This window comes from Bombina bombina, chromosome 8, assembly GCF_027579735.1.
Source record: "Bombina bombina isolate aBomBom1 chromosome 8, aBomBom1.pri, whole genome shotgun sequence".
Taxonomy (NCBI): domain Eukaryota; kingdom Metazoa; phylum Chordata; class Amphibia; order Anura; family Bombinatoridae; genus Bombina; species Bombina bombina.
The window spans coordinates 14,545,244-14,568,461 of NC_069506.1; the positions used below are offsets into that span (position 1 = coordinate 14,545,244).

Sequence of the window (23,218 nt, forward strand, 5' to 3'; positions counted from 1 at the left end):
TCTGTTTCTCAGCCTTTTAATGTCTACACTAGAGCTGTGCTAAAGACTCCTACAAAGATAGGGAGATTTGTTTAACACAAGCGTATAGCAAAGTTTAGAAAAGGTTATACTGGAATAAATAATCCCATTGTCATATACATCTTAAAGTCCACAAAAAACAAATGCTGCTCGAACAGTTATTATATGTGCATTCAATTTTATAAATAAACTTTATTACAGTCAAAAGGCAATAGAGTCCACTATAAGATATTTGCACAGTTACATGATAGAGCGGTCTAAAAGTATGTACATTTAGATACTGGAATTGAATTGGAAATTTGTTTAAAATTGTGGGTTTTACCTGAATTGTGAAAGATTAATTTTGACTAGTTTCCCTTTAATGTTTATGGATACAGGTTTTCAACTTAAACAATAATATGCATTAATGCCATGTGTTCCTGTAATTGACTAATTTTATTATTAAAGTTTAAAATTCCAAGTACTTCACTGACTCCTAAATAAACATTTTGATGAACAAATTTAATTGTCCCCATGTCAAGGCTGCCTTTCAAATTGGCAGGACTTTCTCTTGCACCAACCCAAAAATGGGTAGTTGATCTCTTCTGCTGTCTCTTGTCTACATAGTTTTTCTATAGCCAATACTACAGTACTGAAAATGGATTACAATTGCTTAGAATAAGAACATTTCAAATTGAGGACATTATTTGAAATCTACTGCTGTGAATTTCAAATGCTACTGTACCTTTACGTCACATTGAGATTGGAAACACTAGAGAAAATAGACAAATTAAAAAAACTAAACACAATTTTAATTAGAAGTGAAAAAATCCACCTATTTAATTATGATGTCTTAAAACATTTGGGGCCAGATTATAAATAGCGTGCCTAACAGCGCACAAGGTAAAAAAGTGTGGCCGCAATAGCACACGTATTACAAGTTGAAAATAGAAAGTTAAGCGCATGAGTGAAATACTGATGCATGCTAACTTCAGGACTTCAGGTTTATTGCGTCCATGCAAATGTTTTGCTACAAAAAATACCTGAAACCGTGTTAGATCAACTGTGCTAAACCCAAAGTGAGTTATGAATACTTTACATTCAGATGTTCTTCAAATAAAACAAAATGCTCTTTTTATTTTAATATATATATATATATATATATATATATATATATATATATATATATATATATATATAGTGTAAAAAAAGAAAATAATTCTCCAACATGAACAGGTAAAGGGTAAAGTCCAAAAGATAAAGCAAACATTATGCAAAAGCCTTGGATTAAAACTTGAAAATATTTATTCAGTATGCATTACAAATGTAGAGTGAAGACAAACTCACAGTGAAGCGATGATGCAGCTGTTACGTGAACTGACGCATTTCGCACTCCTATTTGCGTTTTCTCAAAGATGATTTGGGAGCCGGTGTTTTCTGACTTATCTAGTCACACAAACCTGCCCCCAAATTCTGGCGTTCAGTACATAGTACAAACCGTTCTTTAAAGGTATACACGTAACCTTTCGTTCAAAAATCCATGCACATATACAAGGTATGAAATATAAAATATACTAGAAAAATGTATTAAAAACACTAACATACATTTCATGTATTATTAACTTTAGGAAACAACAACAAATTGGCTAGAATTCATAATTGTGAACTATTCGATCTACTTGTGATTCAACTGTAAATTCATATATGTATATTGCATTTTTTTTATTCATATATATATATATATATATATATATATATATGTATATACACAATATATATATATATATATATATACACACATAGTACTTATCATATATATATATATATAACATTTCCATGGAAATTCACACTTCCTGGATTTAAATACAAAGGAAAACTTTAATGTCATGTTTCGGTGAATTCAAACCTTTCTCCTTATAGACTGCGTTTAAGCAAAGTCTGACTTTTGTAATATCAAAGTTGTGTGCCAGTGGTAGCGCGGTCAATCGATATTGAATATCACTAGCACGCCACTTATAATCTGGCATTTAGTCTTTTTGGTTTTTAGTTTTTGAATATCTCTTACAATAACACAAAATCCTAAATATTATTTTTTTTATCTATTTGCCGCTCTATTCAGCTTTCTATAATCCACTTAGAAATTATATTGATCACTTTGCTTTTGTCTAAATCATAAATTAATTTTGTTCCCAAAAATACTTGAAAACAACTTAAGGTTAATTATCAATTAGAGAGAAAAAGAAACCTAAACTCGTTAATATGAAAATCCTCACTAAACCCAACTTTTATAGTTAATCTCATTTTCTTGCAGCGTGTGCAGACGAGGTATTTATCATTTTGAAAAAATGCAAATTCTCTTGACTAAAGCTTGTTTCAGTTATTGGTTCTCAGAAACTAAAATGAAAAAAAAATTGGTTCTAAAAGTGTTGTTTTTTTCATGGTAGATGAAGCTTATCTTAAAAAGATACGCAATGATGCATCAAAATAAACATAAACTAATTTTTATATACAGTATGTATAATAAAAAGATAATTAAGCACTATGATAAAAAAAAGATCTGCACACAATAAATGTTGAAAGAACATTAAAAATTGTATTATTTTTTTTTTACCAAAATGTATATGGATTTGCAGCCAAGGGACATACCCCTTAAATATTGAAGTCATCATTGGTATTTTTCTCTTATTTCTGTGTAACCGGATAATCATTTATCAGATAATTTATCAGATATTTTCTTAACAATTTATTGTTTAGTTTAAAAGTGTTTTTAAATTTAAGGGTTTCTTTTTTAAGTTGACTCTGTAAAAGCTTTTTAATATTAAAGGGACAAGAAATCCAAAAAATGTCTTTAATGATTTAGGTAGAACATACCATTTTAAACAACGTTCCAGTTTACTTCTATTATCAACTTGTTGAAGGAGCAGCAATACACTAATACGGTTTCTAACTGAACACATTGGTGACCAATGACAGTCTGTATAAATATGTAGCAAACAAACACCTTTTTTTTTTTTTTGCTGCTTCTGAGCTTATCTAGATAAACCTTTAATCAAAGGATAACAAGAGAAGGAAGCAAACAAAATAATAGAATAGAAGTAAATTGAAAAGTTGTTCCAAATTGTATGCTCTGTCTAAATCATGAATGTCGAATTATGACTTTACTGACCTTTCATTCTAACCTATTAACATACAGGGACAGGAGAGTAAGCAGAATATAAGAGGGTAGCCAAATATCAGTGAACCAAAGGTCAGTAGTTAACACAATGCAAGTAAATAGTAACATAAGACCAGTTTCACAACTTAGCCTAACTGAAGCTTGGGAGGCTTACAACTTGTTATCAGAATAAAGAAAAATGCTACAAGGTCACTATTTTTATAGAGGAATTTATAGGGCTAGGTAAGGTGTCTGTGTTATGTGGCTTTGTAAGTATTAATGTATATGTCTCAAAATAGACTAAAATAAGAAGTAATAGCAACAAACTATCTAACACTTTTCTAAACTCCTCCACCTCACACCATGCCAAGAAATATTACAGACAATCGGTTGTTAAAATAAAAGAGGGTGCAAGGATAGCACTGCAGAATACAACAGAACGTCACAATGGTAGTCATAGTATTGAGAAGCATAAAAGCACATAGAAAGCTCAATCTTGCTCCAGAGCCTGTCTATCATGTAGGATTAATAAGATATAAACCCCAAATAGGGCAAATCTACATGTTAAGTTACATTTAATTTACCTAAATAAATGGAAAGTAGTGTGAAGCAAAAATAAAATTTCTAATTTAGTTTAACTGAGCTCTTAGTTATTCATACAGGGAGTGCAGAATTATTAGGCAAATGAGTATTTTGACCACATCATCCTCTTGTAGCAAAGTGTCATTTCTTCAGTGTTGTCACATGAAAAGATATAATAAAATATTTACCAAAATGTGAGGGGTGTACTCACTTTTGTGAGATACTGTGTATGTATATATATATATACAGGGAGTGCAGAATTATTAGGCAAATGAGTATTTTGACCACATCATCCTCTTTATGCATGTTGTCTTACTCCAAGCTGTATAGGCTCGAAAGCCTACTACCAATTAAGCATATTAGGTGATGTGCATCTCTGTAATGAGAAGGGGTGTGGTCTAATGACATCAACACCCTATATCAGGTGTGCATAATTATTAGGCAACTTCCTTTCCTTTGGCAAAATGGGTCAAAAGAAGGACTTGACAGGCTCAGAAAAGTCAAAAATAGTGAGATATCTTGCAGAGGGATGCAGCACTCTTAAAATTGCAAAGCTTCTGAAGCGTGATCATCGAAGAATCAAGCGTTTCATTCAAAATAGTCAACAGGGTCGCAAGAAGCGTGTGGAAAAACCAAGGAGCAAAATAACTGCCCATGAACTGAGAAAAGTCAAGCGTGCAGCTGCCAAGATGCCACTTGCCACCAGTTTGGCCATATTTCAGAGCTGCAACATCACTGGAGTGCCCAAAAGCACAAGGTGTGCAATACTCAGAGACATGGCCAAGGTAAGAAAGGCTGAAAGACGACCACCACTGAACAAGACACACAAGCTGAAACATCAAGACTGGGCCAAGAAATATCTCAAGACTGATTTTTCTAAGGTTTTATGGACTGATGAAATGATAGTGAGTCTTGATGGGCCAGATGGATGGGCCCGTGGCTGGATTGGTAAAGGGCAGAGAGCTCCAGTCCGACTCAGACGCCAGCAAGGTGGAGGTGGAGTACTGGTTTGGGCTGGTATCATCAAAGATGAGCTTGTGGGGCCTGTTCGGGTTGAGGATGGAGTCAAGCTCAACTCCCAGTCCTACTGCCAGTTTCTGGAAGACACCTTCTTCAAGCAGTGGTACAGGAAGAAGTCTGCATCCTTCAAGAAAAACATGATTTTCATGCAGGACAATGCTCCATCACATGCGTCCAAGTACTCCACAGCGTGGCTGGCAAGAAAGGGTATAAAAGAAGAAAATCTAATGACATGGCCTTCTTGTTCACCTGATCTGAACCCCATTGAGAACCTGTGGTCCATCATCAAATGTGAGATTTACAAGGAGGGAAAACAGTACACCTCTCTGAACAGTGTCTGGGAGGCTGTGGTTGCTGCTGCACGCAATGTTGATGGTGAACAGATCAAAACACTGACAGAATCCATGGATGGCAGGCTTTTGAGTGTCCTTGCAAAGAAAGGTGGCTATATTGGTCACTGATTTGTTTTTGTTTTGTTTTTGAATGTCAGAAATGTATATTTGTGAATGTTGAGATTTTATATTGGTTTCACTGGTAAAAATAAATAATTGAAATGGGTATATATTTGTTTTTTTTTAAGTTGCCTAATAATTATGCACAGTAATAGTCACCTGCACACACAGATATCCCCCTAAAATAGCTATAACTAAAAACAAACTAAAAACTACTTCCAAAGCTATTCAGCTTTGATATTAATGAGTTTTTTGGGTTCATTGAGAACATGGTTGTTGTTCAATAATAAAATTAATCCTCAAAAATACAACTTACCTAATAATTCTGCACTCCCTGTATACATAACTTACACTTTGTGACTGAACTTGCCACAATAAACTTATTGGCCGCATGCAAGAAAAAACAAAACAAAAAGTTAATGTCATTAGTAGTTATTTGGAAAGCATTTGTAGTATGGACTACAGGGCAGAATAATGATAAATGGAAGCTAAATAGCAGACCACAGGGTCGTCATTTAAAAAGTGAGAGAATTAGATAATACAGGAATAAAGCTATTTTGCAAGGGCTTGATAAATATTCCTCCATTACCCAGTCACAAAAAACTACAGCCACAGACCAGACAGAGAGGAAGTGAGTGCAGTGTCCTGTATTAATACCTTAAATTTGAAAACCACGATCATCACAGCAACAGGTGTCAGAGAATAAATTAGCAGTCTCAATATAATGCATTAGCACTCTTGACTCTCTAAACTTACTCAGCTTCATAAGTAGTGTCCATTGGTCTTTTCAATTCTGCTGGGTTGCCAAAACCTTGTCTATAGTAAACTTTTCTGCTAACACCTCTGTGATCGGAGTCCCTTGCCATGTAATCTCTCCCAGCTAATCAGTCAGAGGGCCCCTCTAGAGATGCACAATCAACATAAAATGTAGCCATATCAGGACTTGTCATTTCAATGTTGGGAATCTGTTTCTGGGTTGAAACAATCTTTTTCTTCCATAGGGCACACAACCAGAGCTTCATTATCGCCATCATTCTCTAGAGACTCAAACTTTTTTGATGGATGACGTTCAGTTTGTTCTATTAACTCAAGCACACTATCTCACTCAAGAGCAAAGTGTTGTGACAATTTTGCAAAATGGTTATCCAACAAGTGGGCCACAGCATCAAGCAACATCACGCCACTTTGGTCTCATGAGAAGTCCTCAACAGGTCCCAGGTATTAACACTCATAAATTTTGTACTGAAAAAATCAGCAGATTATAAGAATGTTGGATCTTGTGTTCTCAGGCATTAATGCAACAAATATCCAAAGATAAATGGCAGATTATAATCAATTTCCTGGGAGCTTCTGAATTTGCTGCCCAGACACACCCCCTAGGTCTGTCATTTTAAATCAAGATTTATTTGTTACACTGTGATTGACAGCCCAGAGCCATGTGATACTCCCCTGCAGTCCATGCTCTTCTAGTAAAGAGAACAAACACTTTAAATTATTTGCACTCTCTTTAACCCCTTAATCTACTTACACACTAATTTCAAATCGTTTTTTAACTGGTCCACTAATAAGGCATAAAAGTACTGAATAACCCTTTAAAGGATTTTAATTGGCGACCACTAGCTTAAGCTCTACTTAAAGTTTATTATGTAATTTTATTTTATATGTAAACAAGCAATCCGTTTTAAGAGCACATAGATGCAAACTTGCCTTCGGCTTTTCTTTATAGCTTATATGAATACTAATTTTATTGTCTAGATGACTGTTTGGTTCACATCATAAAATAGTTATAAACATTACTAGCTACAAAACCATCCTCTCTAGGAATAAAGATAATATAACTCCTGGCATGTTAGTGAAAGCAAATATGTTGATTTCTAATTAATAAGCAGTACATTTTGTAACAATTAAAGCGAAAAAAATGTGTAGGAGTAGATTTCAAATTAAACACTTCAATAAATATACAGTTCTTTATGTGATATATGTCACTCAGACTTTACATTCAGTTAAAACTCTAGGGAGCACTTCCAAGCAATGTATAAAGTAACACTCATTTTTTGTATCTATCAAAAGACAGCTAGATAAAGAGTTTTCTATCATAAAAAATAACAGCCTCGCACAGTAGGAAAAACTACTGTTAATGGAAGACTATATTAGTAATGAAATGTAAATGAAGACATCACAGCTGGTAACATTTTACAGGCTTGCTAAAAAGGACATCCTACTGAGTTTGCCATATCAGCTTTTAGCACACGTTGTCACGTTGCTTTAAGGGTACCGATGAGAAAAATAAATTAAGATGATTGCACATTTGCCACCAAATTGGCAGCTAACCAAGTAGGCAATTCTTTAGTGTTCCGCATAATATTGCTTAAACCAGCAGGTAAGTCATCTGTAAGGCCGCTGTGGGATTTAGTTAAAGTATGTGAAAAATATTCTTACACTGTCTAAATTTGTAGAGAATATTGATAATGCTAGATGATTTTATAATCCTGTTTAGAAGCAAATCTTTTTTTATATCATGGTACATAGGATATGAAATTTATTTTTGTTTTTTAAAAAAACCCTTTTTTATTACATTCAGAATTTTATGGCCTTAAGGGATTGTTTTTTTTTGTTTTTTTTTGTTTTTAAACATTTGAGATAAAGAATGAATGTTCCCCTTGACATTAATTATGTGATCCAAATGTTTTCATAGAGCAAATGTTGATACTTAAGTACTGAATATAGCATTGAATCAGTATTTGTGTAAAACATTTCAATACACATTCAAGTATTGATTCCTTATATTTATATTATGATGTTAGAGAATCAAATGTTCATATTCAGATATTTAAAAGTTTCATTTAATAAAGAATAACACAATATTCAATTGCAACAAATACATAATGAATGTTTGTCAAAATTTCAAATTTAATTAGAATCAATAAATATGGCCAATGTTCCCTATTAACTGGATTGCCCTTGTTCTGAACAAAAATGGGTTTAAGTGTTAATGTTTTAAGTCTATGAAGATACCTTATTTTGGGCCAGATTACACATGGTGTGCTAAATATTTTTTTCGCTCACACTAACGACGCTGGAAGTAAACTTTTAAACGCGGGCAGGTTAGGGCACCTAATTTGAAAATAAATTCATGAATTTGGATATTGCGATCATGTTAACTTCTTCCCATAAACTTCACTGAAAAAACAAACAAACACTTAATGCTCACGTGCTAACTAGACATGTGCGTTTTATTTCGTTCTGAATTTAAATTCGGACAAATTTGTCAAATTTGGAGATTCGGATCAATTTGAATTTCCGAATTACTGTAGCACCGAATCTAACAAATAAATCCGAATTAGTTCGGTTTTATTCGTAACATTCGGATGGCCATGGACTAATCACAATTACACTAGTATTGTACAGTATATTATGTTATATAACTCTGCTATGGGTTACACCTAATATTACAGTACATAATACTAGTCTAATACACAGCACATCCCACCTAACACATACCGAACTTCCGAATTTACGAATCGAATTTGAACCGAATACATCCGAATTTTTTTGAATCCGAATGAATACAAACAAATCCAAAACAAATGCATTCAAATGTATCCGAATTCAAATCGATCTGAAAACGAAATTTGAAAACATCCAAATTGATCCAAAATGAACCGAAACAAATTTTTTCGACGCGCACAAGTCTAGTGCTAACTCAACACCATGATGAAGATCAACCAATGACAAAACGAGAACTCATATCGATGACAACATCCTTGAAAAATCCGGCAAGGCAAAACACGTGTTGGATTTGTTGAAAGCACCGAAAAAACATCACCAAAAGGGGTGAAGCTATGCAACATGCTTGTGGGTCTAACACCTGAATGACTACACACTTACATTTGTAAAGCCGTGGTGTACGGTACCACACACAGTAGAACCTGTTCCTTGGACTGCTGGCTTTTGAATGCTCAGGTAACCAGTGTTGAGTAATGTATTTGTTCAAAATTGTTTTTCTATATGTAAATTTTAAATAAGTTGTTACATTATTGCAAGAAACATCACTTTTGTGCTTGGGAGTGGCAGCGTATGAGCCAGTAATCATATGAAAGGCATTTATAATTGAACATTTAGATTGTTCAGGAAAATGTGAGTAGGTATCATTTGGAATTAAAAGATTTTAACAAGAGTTGGAACGTACTACACCTTATGTAATTTCTGTATCTTTCAGAGACATTGAAACACAGCGGGATCCTATTGGGACTGATATATATCACGTATATATAATATTTATTATTTTTATTCACAGTCACTACGTATATATATATATATATTTATTAATGTACTTATGGTGGGTTTTTTTTTACCACTTACACTTTATGCTAGGTCTTCACTCAAGAGCATCTGTTTACTTTCAACTTGTCCTACACACGGAAGCTTATCACTGCCTGCGCTAGCATTAGCACACCACTTGTAATATAGTCTTTTAAAATAAAGTATTTCACTGATTTATACACTTTTTAATAACAAAATATTTTTAAATATTGTTAAAAAAAATTCAAATGGTTTCAAGGGATATGGTGTATGGCAAAGTGTTTGATTTTCCCAGTCAAATAACTTTTATTCCTTTTTAACACATTTTAAATTTTTTTTGAATAGAAATACATTACATTTCTATGTTCTTAGAAGGAAATGTTCTTTTTATTTTTCCACTTGTAATACGTGCGCTAGTTTGTTACTTTGAGTGCAGTTAACAATTAGTGCTCCATAATCTAACCCGTTATGTTTACAGTAAAAAGTTAAATAAATAAATTATTACTAGGATGAATAAGCATAAAGAAAAGAAACTTATTACAAGATAATTAAAGAGAGAGCAAACACCTTGAGATTTTAATTTAATTATATCAGTTATGCATAATAAAACTACTGAAATTTCCCATTTCATGTAATTTAGCTGTGGATATTGTGTATTTTCTAAATTTTAAACCTGAAAATGCACAAAGTTCCTCTAAAGCCAATAAAGCAAAGACCCTTTAAACACTGATAAATACTCTTAATATTTATATTATAATACAGTTTGTCCTCTATGTACTTGATAAAAGTGGAGAAATATATTTTGTTACCACTAAAAGGCTGAATAGTTTTGAATTACATTTCTCCAACATTGGTGTGTCCGGTCCACGGCGTCATCCATAACTTGTGGGAATATTCTCCTCCCCAACAGGAAATGGCAAAGAGCACAGCAAAAGCTATCCATATAGTCCCTCCCAGGCTCCGCCCCCCCCCCCAGTCATTCTCTTTGCCGCTCTGAACAAGTAGCATCTATAACGGAGATGGTGAAGAGTATGTGGTGTTTAGTTGTAGTTTTTTATTCTTCTATCAAGAGTTTGTTATTTTAATATAGTGCTGGTATGTACTATTTACTCTGAAACAAAAAGAGATGAAGAGTTCTGTTTATGAGAGGAGTATGATTTTAGCAGCAGTAACTAAAATCGATTGCTGTTCCCACACAGGACTGTTGAGCTGAGAGAACTTCAGTTGGGGGGAACAGTTTGCAGACTTTTCTGCTTAAGGTATGACTAGCCATTTTTCTAACAAGACTGTGTAATGCTGGAAGGCTGTCATTTTTCCCCTCATGGGGATCGGTAAGCCATTTTCTTAGTCTCAAACAGAATAAAGGGCTTATTATGGGCTATAAACTGGTAGACACTTTTATGGGCTAAATCGATTGCTTTATTTAGGTATTATATACAGTTTGAAGTTGAATTTCACACTTTTATAACTTTGGGGAACGTTTTTTACATCAGGCACTTGTTTAGACACCTTCCCAGTCAGGAAGGGCCTTTCTCTGTAGAAGGCAGAGCCTCATTTTCGCGCCATTACTGCGCAGTTACTTTTGAGATCAGTACATGCAGCTGCATGTGTGTGGGTCTGGAATTCATTGAAAAGGTTCCTAGAAGGCTTCATTTGGTATTGTATACTCCCCTGGGATTGGTGAAGTCGCAGCAAAGGCTGGGGCTGGGACTGTAAGGGGGTTAAAATTGTAAAAATTGTAAATTGTAATGCTTTGAATCCTTTAAGACACTGTGGTGAAAATTTGGGTAAGATTGGATAATTCTTTCATAGTTTTTCACATATTCAGTAATAAAGTGTGCCCTGTTTAACATTTAAAGAGACAGTAACGGTTTTGTTTTAAAATGGTTTTTGTACTTTATTAACAAGTTTAAGCCTGTTTAACATGTCTGTGCCTTCAGATAGATCATGTTCTGTATGTATGGAAGCCAATGTGTCTCCCCCTTCTAATATGTGTGATAATTGTGCCATAGCGTCCAAACAAAGTAAGGACAGTACTGTCACAGATAGTAAAGTTGCCCAAGATGATTCCTCAGATGAAGGGAGTAGTCATAGTTCTACATCATCTCCTTCTGTGTCTACACCAGTTTTGCCCACGCAGGAGACCCCTAGTACTTCTAGCGCGCCAATGCTTGTTACTATGCAACAATTGACGGCAGTAATGGATAACTCCATAGCAAATATTTTATCCAAAATGCCAGCATTTCAGAGAAAGCGCGATTGCTCTGTTTTAAACACTGTAGAGCAGGAGGGCGCTGATGATAATTTTTCTGTCATACCCTCACACCAATCTGAAGTGGCAATGAGGGAGGTTTTGTCAGATGGGGAAATTTCTGATTCAGGAAGAATTTCTCAGCAGGCAGAACCTGATGTTGTGACATTTAAATTTAAATTAGAGCATCTCCGCGCACTGCTTAAAGAGGTGCTATCTACTCTGGATGATTGTGACAATCTGGTCATCCCAGAAAAATTGTGCAAGATGGACAAGTTCCTAGAGGTCCCGGTGCACCCCGACGCTTTTCCAATACCCAAGCGGGTGGCGGACATAGTGAATAAGGAGTGGGAGAAGCCAGGCATACCTTTTGTCCCTCCTCCTATATTTAAGAAATTATTTCCTATGGTCGACCCCAGAAAGGACTTATGGCAAACAGTCCCTAAGGTCGAGGGGGCGGTTTCTACACTAGCCAAACGCACAACCATTCCTATTGAGGACAATTGTGCTTTCAAAGATCCTATGGATAAAAAATTGGAGGGTTTGCTTAAAAAGATTTTTGTACAGCAAGGTTACCTCCTTCAACCTATTTCGTGTATTATTCCTGTCACTACAGCAGCGTGGTTCTGGTTCGAAGAACTAGAAAAATCGCTCAGTAGAGAGACTCCGTATGAGGAAGTTATGGACAGAATTCACGCACTTAAGTTAGCTAATTCCTTTATTTTAGATGCCGCTTTGCAGTTAACAAGATGAGCGGCGAAAAATTCAGGGTTTGCAATTGCGGCGCGCATAGCGCTCTGGCTAAAGTCTTGGTCTGCGGATGTATCTTCCAAGACAAAATTGCTTAATATCCCTTTCAAAGGTAAGACCCTCTTTGGGCCAGAATTGAAAGAGATTATTTCAGACATCACTGGGGGTAAGGGCCATGCCCTCCCACAAGATAGGCCTTTCAAGGCTAAGAATAAGTCCAATTTTCGTTCCTTTCGCAACTTCAGGAACGGACCGGCCTCCAACTCTGCAGCCTCTAGACAAGAGGGTAACGCTTCCCAGACTAAAACAGCTTGGAAACTGATGCAAGGCTGGAACAAGGGTAAGCAGGCCAAGAAACCTGCTGCTGCTACCAAAACAGCATGAAGGGGTAGCCCCCGATCCGGGACCAGATCTAGTAGGGGGCAGACTCTCTCTCTTTGCTCAGGCTTGGGCAAGAGATGTTCAGGATCCCTGGGCACTAGAAATAGTCTCTCAGGGTTATCTTCTAGAATTCAAGGAACTACCCCCAAGGGGAAGGTTCCACATGTCTTGCTTATCTTCAAACCAAATAAAGAGACAGGCATTCTTACATTGTGTTGAAAGCCTGTTAAAAATGGGAGTGATACACCCAGTTCCAACTGTGGAACAAGGTCTGGGGTTTTACTCAAATCTGTTTGTAGTTCCCAAAAAAGAGGGAACTTTCAGACCAATTCTGGATTTAAAAATTCTAAACAAATTTCTCAGAGTGCCATCGTTCAAAATGGAAACTATTCGAACGATTTTACCTACAATCCAGGAGGGTCAATTTATGACTACCGTGGATTTAAAGGATGCGTATCTACATATTCCTATCCACAAAGATCATCATCAGTTCCTAAGGTTCGCCTTTCTGGACAAACATTACCAGTTCGTGGCTCTCCCATTCGGGCTAGCCACTGCTCCAAGGATTTTCACAAAGGTGCTCGGGTCCCTTCTAGCGGTTCTAAGACCAAGGGGCATTGCAGTGGCACCTTACTTGGACAACATCCTAATTCAAGCGTCGTCTCTTTCCAAAGCAAAGGCTCACACAGACATTGTTCTAGCCTTTCTCAGATCTCACGGGTGGAAGGGGAACATAGAAAAAAGTTCCCTGTCTTCGTCGACAAGAGTTCCTTTCTTGGGGACAATAATAGATTCTTTAGAAATGAAGATTTTCCTGACAGATGTCAGAAAGTCAAAGCTTCTAAACGCTTGTCAAGTTCTTCACTCTATTCTATAGCTCGGTGCTTGGAAGTAGTAGAAAAAAAGGGGGGTATCAATGGCACTACCGTATGACGTTATTCGCTATGACTATACCCTCATTTTATTAAGCAGCTTGTGTGCTGAAATACAAATTGGGGTCAGTGGTGCTGTGTATTGGATAAATATTAGAGACAAAAAAAGGAATGGGATGAGTCCCATTCTAGAATACACTTATAGCACTCATGGTAGGCATAGAGTTCAAATAATACTTGAAATTTGAATTGATCAACAAATAGAATCGCAAGATCTCTAGCGTGAATAAAACATAACTTTTAATTTTTTAACACATAAAAAATGGAGTTAAAATTAAGGGATGTGCAATTTAAAAACAATTGCTCGCAATAGGATAATATGTTACAAATATTATGTCTCAAATTGTGATTCAATAGGTTCAGATGTATATAAAATGTGTTATTTATATATGTGAGAAATCTTGGATCTAATAAAATGTTAAATCCAAATCACATAATAAACTTCACTTGTATTGGAAGATAATAATACTTATGAACCTAATAGATTGTGAGAGTATAATAACTATTTGTACAAATAACTAATATCAATAAGATTAGTTCATTACAAGGAGTTATAGATCAGTATATGTATTGCATACTTGAGTATCCAAAAAATTGGCAGTGGTCAATATGTTAATAAATACTTGGATGTCACATATCAGTGCGTTTATGCATACTTGGGTATTCCAGGATTGCCTACCAATAAGGGCACTTTTGATGCTGGTAGCTAAGTTTATGGGTTCATTCCACTACACTCTTCACAAAGTGAGAATACAATTATACTTGGGTATCAGATATCAGTGTGATTAGTGCATACTGTGATATTTCAGCATTTTCCCAAGAAATCAAGTTATTAGTGAGGCTGACAGCTAAATTGTATCAAATATCAATGGATTTTATGCATACTGTGGTATTTATAGCTGGTGCTAGTAGCTGAATTCGTGGATTGATTCCACTCCACCGTTCCAGTACTAAAACCAATATTACACTTGGGTATCAATGTCGATGTGATTAATACAGTTTGTAATGTTTCAGTATTCTCCAGTCATTCTGGTTATTTGTAAGACTCGTAGCTGAATTTGCTAATATTTTCTACAATCGGTAGAGTTAGCTGGATAATACCCCAATTGGCTGGTATTATATGTGGTTACTCCAACACAGATTTAATCATATTTATCTTAGCCCATATATACCATTCTTATATAAATAGTTTTAACACATACTCTGTCAATACTAGGAAGGGTTAATAATTCCCTAGATTGTTGGGTGAGTTTGTCAATAATGGATTGCTAAATCCTGCATGAGAGTAAGTGTAATTTATAAGAATATAATATTAGTGAGCAAAATAAATTGTGCAGCCCTTACACATTTGCGCAAGGATGTTTAGTGCAGTTCTAATTAAATAAAGACAATTAAAGGTCTCAACAGAGCTGTCATTATATGTATGCCTAGTCGATTCATTCGACTTAATATATCTTATCCGGCAGCAGTTAAGACCTGTATTAGACACTGCCACAGTGTGTGGTTAGAAGTTCACTTGTATCCTTAGATTAACTGCAAGATTTAAGCAGCAGCATCACCGCAGCAGTGTGTGCTTACAGGTTCGCTTGAATTATTAAATTAGCTACAAAGTTTTAGCCAGCTGCATCTAAAAACAATGTTAGCTGCACGCACACCAGAGAATAAACACTTAGTATGGCTAATTTCAACACCAGTCTTTAGATCTGTATGAGCCGATATATTCCCTGGCCCTTACATTAACCCCTAAAGTATATTCAGGTGTATAAGTGTCCTTGAGCCTTGGGGCCGTTATTGCATAGCATGCCAATCTTAGAGAGAAGTAAATTAGCTAAGGTAGTAGACCCAACGTATATTGTTAACTCATGTGACCGCAAATTATATAAAGCTATTAATACCACATTAATACCAAATAGTGTCCTATACTGATCATGGATACCATCTGAGGTGTCCGGTAGGATTGAACTAAATCAAAAGAATCCTAAATTGAGCAAGCCCTAACATACACAGGAGCTCCCTGACTCCTCACCAGTGCCCTAACATGTTTCGCCGTTCTCACGGCTTTCTCAAAGGGGAGTGTGTGGGTACTCTTGGAAGTAGTAGGGTTGATGGTTGCAGCAATGGACATAGTTCCTTTTGCTCTAATTCATCTAAGACCATTACAACTGTGCATGCTCAAGCAGTGGAATGGGGACTATACAGACTTGTCTCCAGTGATTCAAGTAGATCAGAAGACCAGAGACTCACCCCGTTGGTGGCTGACCCAGGATCACCTGTCCCAGGGAATGAGCTTCCGCAGACCAGAGTGGGTCATTGTCACGACCGACGCCAGTCTATTAGGCTGGGGCGCGGTCTGGGATTCCCTGAAAGCTCAGGGTCTATGGTCTCGGGAAGAGTCTCTTCTCCCGATAAACATTCTGGAACTGAGAGCGATATTCAATGCTCTCCGGGCTTGGCCTCAACTAGCAAAGGCCAGATTCATAAGATTCCAATCAGACAACATGACGACTGTTGCTTACATCAACCATCAGGGGGGAACAAGGAGTTCTCTGGTGATGAGAGAGGTGTCCAAAATCATCAAATGGGAGGAGGATCACTCCTGCCACCTATCTGCGATCCACATCCCAGGAGTGGACAACTGGGAGGCGGATTATCTGAGTCGTCAGACTTTCCATCCGGGGGAGTGAGAACTTCACCCGGAGGTGTTTGCCCAGTTGACCCAATTATGGGGCATTCCAGACATGGATCTGATGGCGTCTCATCAGAACTTCAAGGTTCCTTGCTACGGGTCCAGATCCAGGGATCCCAAGGCGACTCTAGTGGATGCATTAGTGGCGCCTTGGGCCTTCAACCTAGCTTATGCGTTTCCACCGTTCCCTCTCATTCCCAGGCTGGTAGCCAGGATCAAACAAGAGAAGGCCTCAGTGATTTTGATAGCTCCTGCGTGGCCATGCAGGACTTGGTATGCAGACCTGGTGAATATGTCATCGGCTCCACCATGGAAGCTACCTTTGAGACAGGATCTTCTAGTACAAGGTCCATTCGAACATCCAAATCTAGTTTCTCTCCAGCTGACTGCTTGGAAATTGAACGCTTGATTTTATCTAAGCGTGGGTTTTCAGATTCTGTGATAGATACTCTGGTACAAGCCAGAAAACCTGTGACTAGAAAGATTTACCATAAAATATGGAAAAGATATATCTGTTGGTGTGAATCCAAGGGGTTCTCATGAAGTAAGATTAAAATTCCCAGGATCCTTTCCTTTCTCCAATAAGGTTTGGATAAGGGATTGTCAGCGAGTTCTCTAAAAGGACAGATTTCTGCTCTATCTGTCTTGTTACACAAACAACTGGCAGCTGTGCCAGATGTTCAAGTTTTTGTACAGGCTTTGGTCAGGATCAAGCCTGTTTACAGACCTTTGACTCCCCCCTGGAGTCTAAATTTAGTTCTTTCAGTTCTTCAAGGGGTTCAGTTTGAACCCTTACATTCCATAGATATCAAGTTGTTATCTTGGAAAGTTCTGTTTTTGGTTGCTATTTCTTCTGCTAGAAGAGTGTCTGAATTATCTGCTCTGCAGTGTAATCCGCCCTATCTGGTGTTCCATTCAGATAAGATTGTTTTGCGTACTTAACCTGGTTTCCTTCCAAAAGTTGTTTCCAACAAGAATATTAACCAGGAAATAGTTGTGCCTTCTTTGTGCCCGAATCCAGTTTCAAAGAAGGAACGTTTGTTACACAATTTAGATGTAGTCCGTGCTTTAAAGTTCTATTTAGAAGCAACAAAGGATTTCAGACAAACGCCTTCTCTGTTTGTCGTTTATTCTGGTAAGAGGAGAGGTAAAAAAGCTACTGCTACCTCTCTTTCCTTTTGGCTGAAAAGCATCATCTGATTGGCTTACGAGACTGCCGGACGGCAGCCTCCTGAACGAATCACAGCTCACTCTACTAGGGCTGTGGCTTCCACATGGGCCTTCAAGAACAAGGCTTCTGTTGATCAGATATGTAAGGCAGCGACTTATTAGTCGGTCGAATGACTGGGGGGCGGAGCCTGGGAGGGACTATATGGACAGCTTTTGCTGTGCTCTTTGCCATTTCCTGTTGGGGAGGAGAATATTCCCACAAGTTATGGATGATGCCGTGGACCGGACACACAGTTGGAGAAAGTAATTTATCAGGTAAGCATAAATTCTGTTTTTAACACACTATTTATTAGATTTATTTAGTAAAAACACATTGGGTTGAACAAACTGATTTAATTATATTATCAGGAGACCTACTGAATAAATGAGAATCAAATGCTGGGAGCCATAGGTTGAATTTAGATATTGATTAATTAGATGTTTTGTGATATTCAATGTTTTCATTTGCAAACATAGCCATTATGGAATTATGTTATCAGTTGTGTAGAAAATGGAATTAAAAAGTTTTAAACCAGCATGGTGTCTTATAGTCTGTTCATTTATTCATTAATGCATGTAAGTGTTTAATTAATTTGATTTGATTAATTACATTTTAATAAGCTGATCTGTTTTTTTTAATCAGTTGATTGGTTTATTAAATTTAGTTAATAGAGTTGGGTTTATCGTATATCACAGTCAAATGAAATATAGCGAGTTGCATATTTGATTTTAATTGTTTTATAATGTTTAATATGATGTTTTAAATAAATAATTATAAGATGGGAATTATTATTATTGTTATAGAACACAAGGGTATGCATGTAGTTCAATCTTAGTTAGAGAATGTTCGTAAAGGACCAGTCAACACAGTAGATTTGTATAATCAACAAATGCAAGATAACAAGACAATGCAAAAGCACTTAGTCTGAACTTCAAATGAGTAGTAGATTTTTTTTCTGACAATTTTAAAAGTTGTGTCTTTTTCCACTGCCTCTGTACCATATGACAGCCATCAGCCAATCACAAATGCATACACATACCATGTCACAGCCATAAGCCATTCACAAATGCATACACACTTATTCTTTCACATGCTCAGTAGGAGCTGGTGACTCCAAAAGTTTAAATATAAAAAGACTGTGTACATTTTGTTAATGTAAGTAAATTAGAAAGTTGTTTAAAATGGCTTCTCTATCTGACTAATGAAAGTTTAATTTTGATTGAGTGTCCCTTTAACTTATGTTCACTAGATGGTGAATCAGTTTATGGAGGTTTATTGAGGAAGGATATGAGCTTAATGTGACATGAAATAAAATGTTTTCTTTCATGACTCAGAAAGAACATACAATTGTAAACAACTCTCTAGTTTACTCCTACTGTCAGATTTGCTTCATTCTCCTGGTATCCTTTGTTAAATAGCAGGACTGCACTGCTGGGAGGTAGCTCAACACATCAGGTGAGCCAATAACAAGAAGCATATATATTCAGCCACCAATGAACAGCTGTCCCTTTAAAAGAGGAAATGTGGAGAATAAAGATGGAACTGGACATTTAAGGTTCTAAAGTGAGTGTAACATCTAGTGAAAGAAACTAAAATCATATTTTGTTTCCAGAACAACAAGAATACACTTTTATAAATATATAATAAATATAATTTGTTGTGAAAATGTAGTCAATTATTTCATACATATTTGATTAAAACAATTTTACTGTTAAGAACGGGTATGAGATTATTCAGGAAGCCTTTGAAAGAAGCAAAAGGCTGGACAGATGTATATAACCTAAATAAACGTGTATACAGTAATAAGAATAAAGTCCTATAATAAGGACATTAAAAAAATCAACAGAAAGCATGAGAGGTTTAAGGTGAGTTAGATTGTATTTTACCTGATGCCCTTACGTTTTTTTCATTACCATATTTTAAAAATTCAAACATATTTGGCTTTGAATTGATGAAAAAAAAAGAAGGGTTCTATAATTAGTGGAATATGTTAAAACATTTTTGGAGATGGGATACCTTTAATTTTGGAAATGGGGTATTTATTATTATTTGAATCATATGTCTCATGTCTCTATTTACTAGTACATGTAAGAAACAGTATGTAGGATGAGCAAAAGAAAAACTAAGGATAGGTTTTCTAAACACAAAGAGAATATAAAGAATGTTTTTGTAAACCGAATGTCAGCTCATTGCATGAACTTTTTAATAATAAACATTTAGAGAATTTAAAAAAGATAAACAATGAATTATGTCCTATTGAATTTAAAAAAGGGTAGTACAAACTGATAAAATGATATCAACTGGAGGCCTACTGAATACATGAGATTTCAATGCTAAAACACATAGGTTTGAATTTAGCTATTGATTAATTAGAGATGTAGGGCTAGATAACAAGTGGAGTGCTATTTAAGGCTCTCGCCCAAGTGTTAACTGTTCTAGAAGTAAGCATTTTGAGCGCATTGGGTCGCGCTTGTATTATGAGTTGAAAGTAAATTGTTTCTAAGTGACGCGTGTAAAAAGCCAATCTTATTCTCCATAGAAGTCAATAGAGCAAAAAAAGTGGGGGAAAAAACACACAACTCACATGCAAACACGATCACATAATTCCAAAGTGCGCTAACCTGAAAATAAAATATGAATATTTCACATGTTAATGCTCTTCATATAGCAGAATATGATCTATTTACTCATAAATACATATTTCTACATATATTTCATGGTATTTTGGTAAATATTGATTTACAAATATGTAGAACATATCCCCTTAGGTGAAGAACATTGGAATCTGAAATATTTAGATAAATACACAGAATAACACTTTATTGAAAATGAATATTGGATAAATATGTTTTTACATGTTCTCATCTACTTAACTTCAAAGGGCCCCAAAGCATATATATATATATATATATATATATATATATATATATATATATATATATATATATATATACATACAGTATATATGTCTATATATGTGTACATATGCATTTAGGTGTTTATATGTGTACATATGTCTGTAAATACAAAACACACATATAAATACATATGTACTCATATATAGACATATGGGATAGAAAGAGGACAAAAGGAATTAAATAGCACTATTTCTGTCACATATTAAAAATAATAATAATAACAATTATGATTATAGTTATAAAATATACTTGTGATTAAACCCAAACGTGTACGCCATCAAATGTGAAACTTTGTTAATGCTATAAGAAGTTGGTGTATATATTTACTGTTTGGTAACGCCCAATATATCAAAATAAAAGGTGATGGTGTGTGTGCACAGATTATATACAGTATACTTGAGTCCTTTAATTAGTATTAGAAAAACCTCCCAAAGCAAAACTTCTGAAATGCCTACTTATGAGATAAAACCTCAATCAAATGAGGTAAGTGTATGGTAATGCAAGGGAGCACTCTTATTGTGCACTTCAGAATTGAGATACGTCTGTGATTCTTACAGCTCTCAACCACCAGAACCCCATATTTCCCTGTGTATTGGATACAGGATCCCTCTTTGTTCTTTTCCTTGTTGTATGGCAGACTTCTAGATCTCTCTCACAGGAGTTGATATAGGAACAGAAAAAAGCAGCAATAGTGTGATAAAGTTTAAAACAAGATTTATTAAAACATGCTATCTATAAAATGCCTGCTTACATTTATAGACCTCAATAATAAATGAGGTATTTATACCACCATATAATACAATAGGCTCGTTGGTCACAATTTCTTCAACTTTTAACCAGTTCAATGTCCACAGTTTACATGAAAAAAAAAAAAACATTCAGTGTGCATGCAAACCGTTATACCTGGTGTACAAAAGTCTGTATTGCTTACTTTAGCTAATGCATTTTGAAGGATTGATAAGAATACTTCCTTCTTCCTCAGAGACTTCTTAGAGATATGCGGCTTGATATGGGCTTCAAAAAGAGTATTGCGGTCAGCTTCATTATTGTAAGCTGAACTGACATTGGTTAAACCGCTCACCATTCCCTAATGTAGGTGGGAGAATGTTATTGTTGATTAAGGATCACGTGATCAGCTAAACGTAAACATAGCTAGGTTACATACCAATAGCTATCAGAAATGATAAACAACCTTTAATAATTTATATTATATAAAACATCCTAGACAGATAACGTTCAGATGGAAAAAGTATATATCTGTATATATAGGACTAAAAAGGTAATCTTGGCTCAATCTAATAATGATGAATCGCTACAAATTGATACTTGTCAGCTACTTTTCACTACATTTTGGGTAAACAGAATCAAAGTTTCCAATAAGATTTACCATTACTAAAAACACACAGTAGATTACAGAATAACCAATACATACTTAGTGAATATTTTAAAAACAATAGAAATCAGTTTCAGTTTAACAAATAAAAAAATAAAAATTGAACATCCTAAACCAAATGTAAAAATCCCATTTATAAAACGAGTTTAAAAATCTCTTTAAAACCAGTTTTGGTAAAAAATAAAAAATGGGAGTAATTGACTCATTTATTAACAGAAAATCAAATATTTGTTTAGTAATCAGTTTAACCTCTAAAACTCTCTTTAACAGTCTAGACATTTCGTCATAGTAAAATGTTTTCGGATTACCTCAACTGTTCATATGTACTTCTGTCGTCTAAAATCCTACTATTTGGGGTCTTTGTTGTGTGCTTTTCTATAAGGAAATATTATGTGATTTTTCTCCCACTTGTATATTAGTTATGTGTTCCAATAATCTTTTTTTGTAGGGTCTAGTGGTCCTACCTATGTACTGTAGATTGCAACTACATTGTAGCATATAGATTACATAATCTGTTTTGCAAAAAGATTTTATTTTGAATTCCTTTCCTGTAGTAGTAGATTTGAATTTTTTGGTAGGTTTATTTGCATTAAAATGGTGACTACATACCTCACAAATTCGTCTATTACATTTAAAAAAGTCCTCAGACTGTTTTCTCAACCAGTTTTAGCTTTGTACAGAGGTTGTTCTTAGTTGACTTGGTGCTAGAATAGACTTAAAATTTCTATTTTTCTTAAACAACTAACAACAGAAAATACTGCGCCCTTTGTAAATGAAATGATTATTCATCCAATATAGATGAAAAATTATATATATATATATATATATATATATATATACATATATATAAGAATTAGTATCCAATGTGAAAGAAAAATGGTAAGTGTGTCACAACATAAAAGTCACAAAAATAGCAAAATGTCACAGTACCGTATCCAATGGAATATAGTTGTGATAAAGACTAATATTCAAGGGTTGGTGTAATACTGAGGAATTTCCCAGGAATGTCCCATATCAAATACTAATCCCATAGTGGTGGAATACTGAAGATGACGGAATCGACAAAAAAATTGTTTTGCTTTCGTGCCGTGCCTGGAATAGGGGAAAGTGAGCTGGGTGCTGCTGTAGAGTGAAGGAAACTTCCGTTTAAAGGATCCTTATATGAGAAGAGCTGTAGAGAAATAAAACAC

The 23,218-nt window shown here is 35.3% G+C and overlaps 1 protein-coding gene across 2 annotated transcripts in view; it reads left to right on the forward strand.

Moving 5' to 3' along the window:
- The window catches only part of LOC128638266 (uncharacterized), a 372,623-nt gene that overhangs the window by 169,871 nt on the left and 179,534 nt on the right, over window positions 1-23,218 (forward strand). For both annotated transcript variants that reach the window (XM_053690131.1, XM_053690129.1), the window contains exon 2: window positions 6,207-6,423. In XM_053690131.1, coding sequence (XP_053546106.1) covers window positions 6,207-6,423 — 217 coding nt within the window. The remainder of the gene's footprint in view (window positions 1-6,206; window positions 6,424-23,218) is intronic.